An 11626-nucleotide genomic window follows, 5' to 3' on the forward strand; every position below is an offset into this window, starting at 1 on the left:
TTGTTTTTGGAGCCAGTGGAGTCGCCCCCTGCTGGAAATTAGATAGAACGCCGGTTTAAGGCACTTCACTTTTCAGGCCCGGAAGGTTGCAGCTTGGGAAATACACATGCATGGTAAACTAGCTATAATGCTGTTTTTGGGCATGCTTCCCTATGAGTCTGAGTAATGAGTAAGGTGAATCCTTGTGCTAAGACCATATTATAATTAGCACGCCACCCAGCGGTCTACTGTCTTTCTTTAATTGTGTGTTTTTGCAACATCTCATTCAAATTCAAGCTTTCAACTGAAAAGGCTGAGAGAGGTGGTTTGCTCTTGCTTATGTGCTTCCCTGTGTATGGCACATTGACACTTAATATTCACACTTATTATTCCAAGTATGAGCTCAACACTCGGCTTGAAATGATTGGACACGTGACAGAGGAACATGCTTTACTCTTCCTTACCTCCTGGGCTCAGTTTATGTCTTGGTGTGCTTAATGGCCTTGACTAACAGGCTCATTAAGCTTTGTTAAGAGTCTACTACCTGTCTCTTGAGTTCATTTATATTCACAGGTCATGCAGATTAACTCCATTCAAGTTGCCAGGGGTGAGAATGCTCTCTGAGGCTGTTAAATGACTGCACTGGGGTTAACCCACATTAACTCTATCCATAGGAGGTGGGATAGCAAATAGTCAATCTAAAAATGACAATTTTTACCATATTTTTCAGTGACTTGAATTCTGAAATGCCATAAAAACATTTTAATATGACCTGGTTCACCGTTATATTCCACAGGATAAAAAAGGAGTTCCTTAAATGCACAAAAGACTTCATCTGTTTTCAAATGCCCTGTTCATGATGACCCAGTTTAGCACCTGTGTGCTGTTGCTTTGTGGAGCCAAGAGGCAAAGCCAGCAGGCCCGGGAACAGCGGGTCAGGTTGTGCTGCCAGGAGTTTCTCATGTCTAGAAAAATCAGTTCCTGGAAAATACGAAGATATGTGGTGAAGCTGCAACAGATTGTAATAATCAGCTCCAGGAACTGTGCTTTGCACCCGGCATAGAGTAGGAACAAAATGTCATACCGTGTGGTCTGTCTGCACAGTTGAATAGCTCAGCAGATTTTTTTAAATACAACACTCAAAAGCCCAAATTATTGTTTCACCCTCGATGCCAGTGATACAAAGGTGAATTTTGCTCTTTATTCATGAGGAATCCCAAAATCTCCACCCCCTCCTGTTGGTAAATCTTTAAAACTCCCTTAATGAACTGCTACACACGCACACAGAGGTGGCTCCTCACCTCCTTTGTTTTTGAAGTACTCTGTGTCTTTCCACATGAGAGGGATCCGCAGATCTGTAACGACAACAGACAAGGGATTAGACCACAAAAATGTTAATCACCCTTACTGTCTAACTGATATTTGTGCATCTGACAGACGGACTGTGTGTCTCTCTGCCCAATCACTGGCAAAGGTTTTCTACAATTAATTACAATCTGTGTACATGTGTGTCGTATGCTCTCCATTTGTGTACCAGGCATGCAGCAGTGCCCCCATGAACCTCCACCCACAAACACACACACACATGTTCCCAGTGTCACATCTCATTCATATATATGCCTTCTCATCATGTTCTAAAAACAAACTAAACGATAAAAAAAATAAAACTGTTGTCTGGTGTGAATTATCTCTGCAGTGCGTCTACGATGCAAACAGAGCAGCGCCATAATTATTCATCTGACTGCCCGCTGTCATGTTGCAATGTGCAGCATCTGCCTAACGACAGGAGCTCTAAATTCATATGTAACGCTAGGGGGGTTGTTGAAAATTGTATTTGCAATGAAAATTAAAACTTTGTGTGTAATGTTTGTTACACTCAAGTCATTGCCAAATGAGTCGCTTCAAAGCTAATAAAGACTATCAGTTCTAACTCTCTGTATTTCTCAGTATGGCTCTGTTCAGAAGATTGTGTCGTCCGGAGACTTTCCCGCGCAAAAACATTGAGTGACGATAATTACATCTTCTGAAGAGTCCATTGTGTTTTTTTAATCCTTCGTGTCCCCCCTGGCTACAAGTAACTGCATAGAGGAGGGGTAGGGGTGGTGCGTGATTTCGGAAGGCTTGTATCATGTGGATGCTACAACAGTGTTGTTGTCATTTCTTAGAGTTCCTCATGGGGGCGACAGAAACCACGCACTATAGCTTTAAAGGTCCCATGGCATGAAAAGTTCACTTTATGTGGTTTTTTAACACTAATATGAGTTCCCCCAGCCTGCCTATGCCCCCCCCCCCCCAGTGGCTAGAAATGATAGGTTTGAACTGAGCCCTGGGTATCCTGCTCTGCCTTATAGAAAATGAAAGCTCAGATTGGCCAATCTGGAATCTTGCCCCTTCTGAGGTCATAAGGAGCAAGGTTACCTCCCCTTTCTCTGCTTTGCCCGCCCAGAGAATTTGGCCCACCCATGAGAGAGAGACATCATGGCTTTCAAACGAGCAAAGTGGCAGTTGTTTAAGGCCACACCCTCACCCTCCATCTTGCAGAAATTCCGTCGGATGCATTTATTTTCGGGGATGTCCGTTTCCTTCCACTTTCTTTGTGTTGGAATCTAAACTCTGGTGGATTCATGACGACTATGGTTCTGCTCCTCAGATCTCTGCATGCTAAACTGAGACAGCTAGCTAGACTATCTGTCAAATCTGAGTTTACTCTGACACAGCTATTTTACAGTGGTTTGCCACCCATGACGATTGTCATTGGTTCAAAGAAAAGCCCATAATCCGCAGCACATTTTTCTCCCATCCCAGAAGGATATGTGGACTAGCCAGACCCTCATTCGCTCTGCAGCGTGTGAATGGTCTGGCAAAGTGAGATTAGCCTCTGCCTGACAATAGGAGCTCTGCATTAAATCATAAAACTAAAGGGATCACAAAGACTCAACTCCCTTAAATATTGCTGGTCCATGGCCAAATCTCCAACAGTATTTGAATAAAATGAGGTTTCACTTGCCTGAGATGGCGACTTTTCCTTTGCACGGGAGTCTGTTGTCCATGGGCCCTGCGTCTGAAGACCTCCGTGTCACCTTCTGCATGACCTGTGCCTCCTTCATCCTCTGCAGCTCTGACATGTAGGCCATGATACGAGTGCTGCAGGTCTGCAGGCTCTTTGCCGCCTCCAACGCCTGGTCTTTCTGGGAGCAGGCAGCCAGCAGCTTGCAGGCCCCATCACGCATCCGGATCTCATGGTCAATCTTCTTCTGGATATCGCTGTCCTGCAAAAGGGGCAAGGATTGGTGGATTGGGGAGAGCGGAATAAAGAGCAAGTGTAAGGGAAATGAGGCTTAAATGACGGATAATGGCACACAAATAATCTTGTTTTGGCAAATGGAAGAAGACATTATTATGTTTAGAGAAGGGTGGATTAAGGAAGTTAGAAAATAGGCATGACTTCGCTAACAGATAGCAATACAAAGAAGGGCCTTTCTGACAAGAATGGGAGAAATGAAGAAAAGAAGAAGACATCAAGAGTGTCTGCAGTAGATTACAGGTCTCTTGTGGATACATTAGTGAGACGTGTCTCTGAACGCACTCAGGAGTCTGTGTTCAGTGGTGCGTGTGTGTCAGAGTGGTGGCATGGACAATATTCAGACCTCCAAATGTGGCCTTTTGCCCCCCCCCCACACACACACACATATTCACTACACACACACACAGATAAAAAGAGGGAGCAGCACATCTCAAGTGAGAGGATAAAGAATGATGCTGTCAAATGAGAGACCCCAGATACACAGATGTACACATACATACACACTTCTAGCCACTGTACATTTCTTCAAGCTGCTTTGCCAAAAGAAAAAAAAAAAATACTATAATTAATATAATTTCACTTGGCTCATTTGGGGCAAAAAAACAACTCTTTTTACACGTATATAGATTTGTGAAAGACTTATAGGTGCATGTATTTGGTGGGTGGGACAGAACTCTTCGCTCAAAAAATTTATTTTCAAATTTGTTTTTTAAAGAGGCAACTTTACAACATTTTAGACTATTATTATTACCATATCAGTGTCTAAAACATTGTTTGAGCTAGGTCAGATAATACATAAATAACATTCAAAAAGCTTATTAAAAACAGAACGTGTTAAAGAAGTCCACTGGGGACCAACTACAACCATTAGATCTGTCAAGTCATTTTGTTTTTTTTTACATTCATTCTTTGGTGGGGACCAAAATGAGTCGGGTGCTTCACCTAAGCCTTAGAATGACAAGGAAAACCCTGCACACTCACAGAGCCAAACACATGCAGACAGAAAGGCTCTGGCTCTGCCTCTGGTGATGCTGTCCAGAGTTTAAACAAATCTCTAAGCCCCTCTTCACTCTGTTAGCGGTACAAAAACACTGAATGCATGAAGTTGAAACAGATGAAAGTGAGGGAAGGAACTAGCATATGAGGTGAGAGGGATGAGAGAGCACACAGGGATCCAAAGAATCAAACAACGGCCGAGCAAGAGCAAGGCTGGGTTGCGCTTGAGTGTTCAACGCAGCACTCTTTTCCAAGCTTAAAACACCTTTGAATCATGAATTTGCACATTCATGGCTTCAATCCCAGGAATATTGATCGGTACTGTCATGCCCTGTTACATCCTGCTACGCTCTGCGGTGCCCTGCTACGCTCTGCTGTGCCTTGTAATGCTGTGAAATGTCCTTCTATGACATGAACTACTAGAAAACTATTATTTTTAGTCACTGTCTTTTACTGTGACTGTTATGGCCACTATTCATTTCACCCCCAACCGGCCGTCAGACTCCACCTACCAAGAGCCTGGGTCTATCCCAGGTTTCTTCCTAAAAGGGAGTTTTTCCTCGCCACTGTCGGACTGTTGCTTGCTCTTGTGGGAACTACTGGAACTTTTGGGTCCTCGTTGTGGTCTGGACCCACTCTATCTGTAAAGTGTCTCAAGATAACTCTTGTTATGAATTGATACTATAAATAAAAATTGAATTGAATCTTGAAAGAACTGGGTAAAACCAAAAGGAAGACATGAAGGTTACTTTGTTTTTATAATAAATCAATGAACAAATGCAGTCCAACATCTGCCCGACTGCTGGAGTGTGTGTGTGTGTGTGTGCTTCTGTGATCTATTAACGAGCTCACACTCTTACACTCTCCCCACAAATAATCGCTAATGCTCTCTTTGCCCTTCTTTTCCCACCCCTCTCGCTGATAAATGCACTTTCTCCTCCTATACTCTGATTTCTCATTTATTGCCTCTCTCTCTCTCCCTCTCTGCCTGATTCTTATGAATTTTTTATTCTTTTGATTTAAGCGTTTCCACTTTCACTGCTCTCATTTTCTTCCACCTTCCCTCACATGCCGTCCGTTCCACCTCACCGTTTCCCCTTTCTACCTGTCTCTGTGTTAGCACGAGTCCCACGCTTTGTTCAACAGAGGCTCAGTGGAGGAGGAATGAATGCAGTCCGGACATAAAAGTCCGAATTTGGATGCAGATTCTCACTTGGACGCGGTGCACATCAAAATTAGGTGTTGTATGGCTTCCGATTAACGGCAGTACTAGAAAAAAAAGATGCTTTCTTGGCATATAACCACGCTTGCTCAGCATGTTGGTGAAAGCTGCACAAACAGCTGTAAATCACTAATAAGAATCCAAATATTCTGTCTCTAACACATTGAAACACTGTAGGTAATAGTTTGTGTTACAGTATCACTTGCTGCAATAAACAGTAAACAATAAAAACAATAAAATCAAAAGAGACGGAGGTGATTACTAGCAGATTTCTTTCCTCGGAGACACTGCCAGGGTGAAGAATTATGAGACCAAATGAGAGCGTGATTGAGTGTACTTGTACTGATGAAGATAATGATGAGTCTAGAGTGGTGTAAAATCGACACTGTGGATGTTGAACACAACGTAGCTCCGCAAATAACACCGCCACTTAAATACACACTTTCACGGACTGAAAAAGCAACGCCAGTCCTCGACTGCGAAAGAAAGAAAGAAATTAGACCAAATGACAGCAACTGTGCAAACACACAGTAGTTGGCACTTAAATACTGGATGTCTGCAAGGTACAAGTGAGGAATTCACTTTTACAAGTCGGTTTGTTGATGTATGAGAGTTTATTGGTTGATTGAGTTCTTCCATCCGAGCGTCTGTCTGTGGGGAGAGAATAGTAATTCGAACTGAGAATGGGAGAAAAACTCATATTCAAGCCTGTGTTTATGGTTGACATTTTATTGCAGTTTAAAATTAACCAATACTTTAAGAGAGAACTTTAGATTTTTTTTGGGGTGGCATTTCCGCCTTTAATGGATAGGACAGCTAGAAATGAAAGGGGGAGAGAGACAGGTCGGACTCTAACCCTGGACCTTCGGCGTCGAGGCATCTGTGCGCCTGCTCTACCAACTGAGCTTACCTGGCCACAACAGAGCGCTTTAAAAGAGAGCAAAGAGCAAAACATTTGTATATCCACAATATTACGATAATGAGCACAAAGGTTTGAAACTCCCGGACAACCAACATGAAAAAGCATCAACTGTTTGGAGGATCTTTAAAACAAAAGTCCTACTAACAGGGGAAATAGACACGATTCAGTGCTGAAAACCTTCATCTTAAATTGATTAGTTCATTGATGACAACTTATATAATATATTCATCGTTGAAGCAATTCACCATGACTTAATCATACCTGACTTTTGTAGAAAACTGCTTCTCAAATGTCAAATCTGTAACGTCCATATCAATGTAAACTGACTGAATACACCACTGTGTTTTGTGGAAAAGAATATGGCTACATTATTATATATTAGATACATCATTCGATCAGAACAAAACCATTAGTTGTGAGCAATAAACATAAAACAGAGAAGGAGAGGAGGGGGGGGATGTTAACTGAGGATAAAGAGACAAATGTGTCCAAATGTCCTTGCCAATTGTGGCACCACAAACCATGCGCCACTGAGCCGGACGCTGGCCAGCCAACTTTAAGAATGTACACCACACACACACACACACACACACACACACACACCACCCACACACACACACACACACACACACACACACACACACACACACACACCCACACCCACACACACACACACCACACACCCGTCCAGTAGCTGTCACTATAGTCCAGTTTCATGCAGCGGGTCTTAGGAGAGACCTGCTAGCAGGAGGTCCTGTATTTATAGCAGCTCCATTAACAGGCTTCTCCTTCTGGGGGATCTCAGAATAGAAGACAAGCAGCCTGGATCTACCTCTAATCCATGTGTCTGTCTGTCTGTGTGTGTGTCTGTGTGTGTGTCTGTCTGTCTGCCTGTCTGTTTGTGTGTCGGGCTAACAGAGTACAAATCCACATGAACACTCACAGACGGAAAAATAAGAGATAAACACACCAAACAACAAGCAACAATAAGCAGGACAAATGTCTAGAGTAGGGCTCAACAGTTAGTCCTTTTTAAATAAAAATTGTGATTTCAAACAATGCAATTAGCTTATCTCGCGGACCGGGATTATTCAAATGAGAATATTTACGGGTAGTTGAATGTTTGGTGTAACATTGGACATTACTTTTTTCGTTATTGTATTTATACTGTTTTGTTTTGTGGAATAATGTTACATACTATCACTGATCGCTTACAGAAATTGATTATTTCAGTGGATCTTTCATTCATGTTTTAATACTTTATTAAACCTCCTGATGTCCTTGGTTAAATATTATTCTGATTTCAAAGTTTCTACATCAGAAATAGGGTTGTCTTTCAAGCAAATAGCCCAAAAATAACACGGATGGTTCCATAAAAGGCTCTTCACAAATAAAATGAATGGTCATTTAATACATTGTGTAGTGCTGAAATGGTTTCTAAACAGTATCTTGACTAAAGTTTGCCAGTCTGTGATTATCCACTCAATTGTAACTATTTGTCAATATAATTCATAATTTCAGCTTTTCTTAACTCAAAAATGAGGTATAATTTCATTTAAATGAGGTTCACTGACCATGAATTTAAAAAATAGTGTAAAACTAGTGTTAATAAGTTGATGTTAGTGGTAAATCCGGTGGTAGTGAAAAAAAGGGACAGAAAAGAGCGATGGAAACCTAAAAAAAAAGCATGAAGTCGCATGGTCGATGGGCAGACAACACAAGGGTTAACATGATCGTAGAAAGTGCAATATGTAACAAAAAAATAATAACCGCAAATCTGATCCCAATACATGGTAGGAATACATTTTTTCCCTAGTTCAGCCCTAGTCTAGAGTGGATCATTTTTCTTCTTAAAATCTTTGAAATATACTAACAGACACACATAAATACAACCTTACAAACACACACACACACCTAGTCACAGTGATCCTTCACACAGAGTGGCAGGTGTTAGACCAGTGGGCATTGCCAGAGAGGCTGACTGTCTCTGATGGCGGCTGTGTGGACAGATAGAGGGAGAACGAAGAGTGCATGGGTGATGGGGTTGCAGTGCATGTTGGGTATCGAGCAGCAACACAGAGGGGAGGTGGTGCTGTCAAAGAAAACTGGGGGTGGGGGGGGGGAGACTTGAGGAAAAGAGTAGAGAGAGATGTGGGTTGACGAGGTCGGAAGGTCTGGGTGGAGTGTGAGAGGCAGTTGAGAGAAAAAGAGAGATAAGGACGGGACCTGCAAGCGGGAGAAAGGAAAGAGGAAGCGTTGAATGTCAAGAGACAAGCACGGTGCAGGGTGAGGGGATGGGGAGGGAGGGAGGGTGAGGATGACAACCAAGAGGGAGGTGGATCAAGAGAAGACAACAATGATTGGAAAAAACACAAAGGGCTGGCAAAAGGGAAAGGAGGAGACGGAGATTTGGCATCAGGGAGAGCGGTGGTGGGATCTATACGAGCCAATCTGCTGCCGAGGTAACGAAGCACGACGTTCTGTAAGTGAGCAGGCGTGGAAATAATTGGGAGAGATGGTGTCTTTTTCAGAGAGGAACAAAAAAAAAAAGACTCTCCAATACCTGACAGTTGCACTAATGGCTTAAGACAGAAAACTTTTTAATTACCTTATGGCAATTAACTTTGAAAGACACTTTAGATCAAACGGCATACTGTAACAGGACGGTTACCTAGACTCAGACCATTATTATTCTTAGGAAGTTTTCAAGCTAAATCATAAAGACGGTAGAGGGGCTGGTGCTTCATCCTTTGAACAAAACATTGTGTGTATTTCTTTTTTTAAATTAGTTTTTTTTTTCTTCCCTTTATTAGATAGAGACAGTAGACAGACATGAAAGGGGGAGAGAGATGGGGGATGACATGCAGCAAAGGGCCGCAGGCTGGATTCAAACCCGGGCCGCTGCAGGACTCAGCCAACATGGGGTGAGCGCACTAACTGAGTGAGATATACTGTAGGCCGCCCCATCATGTGTGTATTAACATGACTTGGGATAAAAACGTCTTTTAAATGAGTGTAAGGAATAGGGTTGGGTACTAAAACCCAGCGCCAATATGGCATCGTTTTATCTATCGGACCGAATGACAATGCAGATTTTGCCACTTAAATGCTTGCTTACAGGCAAAAGGAGCATCACTGCACATGACGCTAAATAACAATACACTTGCTGAAGGTAACGTTAGCCTACGGTTAACTAGTACAGTGGCTCTCAAAGTTTTACAGACGCGACCATAGGCGTCGATTTCGGTGGGTACGTTGCATACTTATCAGATTTTGTTATGAGTCATTTCGTACCCACCATTTTTGTTTTTTAAACCTCGAGCTCAGTTAAGTTAAAAATATCTAAAGTTCCTTACACAATTCTTGAGCGACAGATCCACAAAAATGTCTCTATCCCCACAAGTTTTTTCCTTTCGTAGCTCCTCTCTCTGATGTGACATTGTCAACACGGTCCATGGATACGTGAAGCCGAACATAGTGGCTCATATGTCTAATGCTTTTTGAAAACTTTGAAAAAGGCTTTCTTCTTCATAAAACATGTCTGACATCATCACATTTTCGTTTACATTTGTACAGTATTTATTTACATTAGTAAGCTACAAGACAGCGTCTTTCATAACATGGCCTGCGCAAAAGACAAAAAAAAAAAAGAATGCGTCCCGGTCTCCAGCACTGTGGACGCAATCTCCCTCGATGACGGTTTTAGTTTTAGCAGCTAGCGCCTAGCCTTGTCCAGTGTGTTTCAGGTTCTGGGGACTTGTGATGCGTTTGTGATTTTTTCTCTCCCCTTGACCCGCCCTTAGACCCCTTTCTGTGTTCCAGACCCTTCTGATTTACAAATGAAGCTCTGAGTATAACATATTAAATGTACCAAACACACTGCAAGGTAAAAAGAACAAAAAACAATCCCCTGTTTAAAATGAGTTTATTTCATTTTTTCTCCCAAACCATCTGGTGACCCCCAGAAATGATCTCACGACCCCCTTGGTGGTCCCGACCCCCAGGTTGAGAACCACTGAGCTAGCAGATGGCTTGAACACAGTTAAAATCCTGACAGCTAAACGGTCCAACTTGTGGCTTTATTTCACAGGGACGTGCAACAGTCTGCAGCTAAAGACACAGTGTTTTTAAGAGAACACAGACACTGTAGAAGTTGTCGTGGAAACAACCCCGATGGGATTTCATGATGCATTCTATTGCACCATGAGATGCTCAAGCTGTTGGTGTAAAGTACACTTTTTGTCATTTAACAGCCATTGACTGGTAAAATAAATTATTATTACATTTTATATAAATACAATTTGACCATATAGGGGCCTTAGTGGTAAACGAGCCATTACTTAAAGTCTAAAAGTGTTTATGGCTCTGTTATAATGTTAAATGTCTTTTTAATTTGTGCATTTTTTCTTTTTAAAGTATCGGTTTAGACACCGTTTAGGTACCGACAAAACCCCAAATGGTACCCAACCCTGGTAAAGAATAATGACATGAAAAATAGAATCGCAGGGATAATAACAGCAAAATTCAAAAAAATTAGTATTCTGACAACAATATATGTTATGTAACGCATCACTGTCTGACACACACAATACATGCATCATATCAATGTAACCGTTTAAGCAGGTTATTTGACGCCTCAGTAGATACCAGATGGTCACTTCCTCTATCACCTCTTTGTCCCTGTCATGCTGTGTGTGTGTGTTGATCCTCCCTTGCGTGTTTGTGGGTTGTGATCTCGGAGACGTTAACACACACACACACACACACACACACACACACACACACACACACACAAACACACACACGCTGGTTTGGGGATCCTACGCTGCCGCATATGGTGTGTAATGGGTTGTTTACGATGTGTTGTTCCGCATGAGGAGGCTTTCCTGTTCAGACCACTGACCCTTGGCCCCTGACCTCCATCCCTGAGCCAATCAGACGGCTGCAGCTTTAACTCACTTAGGAGTATTAAACACAGCAAGAAACAACACAGTATGCACAACCATATTAGTTCAAACTTTGGAATGAATGTGACGGACGGGAGGAGGAGTTTTAGAATACAGAATTGAGATTACATTTACAAAACTTTATTTATATTCGTAAAATCGAACACATATTTTCTATGGCTGAAACTAATTACTTTTTACATTGTTGATTATTCTTTAGATAATTTTCTTGCATAATTGATAAGTTGTTTGCGCTC

At 42.1% G+C, this 11626-nt stretch overlaps 1 protein-coding gene across 4 annotated transcripts in view; it reads right to left on the reverse strand.

Annotated features, from left to right (window-relative positions):
- The window catches only part of rtkna (rhotekin a), an 86758-nt gene that overhangs the window by 9669 nt on the left and 65463 nt on the right, over window positions 1-11626 (reverse strand). For all 4 annotated transcript variants that reach the window (XM_032517007.1, XM_032517009.1, XM_032517010.1 and 1 more), the window contains exons 2-3: window positions 2987-3248; window positions 1281-1334 (exon numbers count right to left, since the gene is read on the reverse strand). In XM_032517007.1, coding sequence (XP_032372898.1) covers window positions 1281-1334; window positions 2987-3248 — 316 coding nt within the window. The remainder of the gene's footprint in view (window positions 1-1280; window positions 1335-2986; window positions 3249-11626) is intronic.

Source organism: Etheostoma spectabile, chromosome 5, assembly GCF_008692095.1.
Source record: "Etheostoma spectabile isolate EspeVRDwgs_2016 chromosome 5, UIUC_Espe_1.0, whole genome shotgun sequence".
NCBI lineage: Eukaryota > Metazoa > Chordata > Actinopteri > Perciformes > Percidae > Etheostoma > Etheostoma spectabile.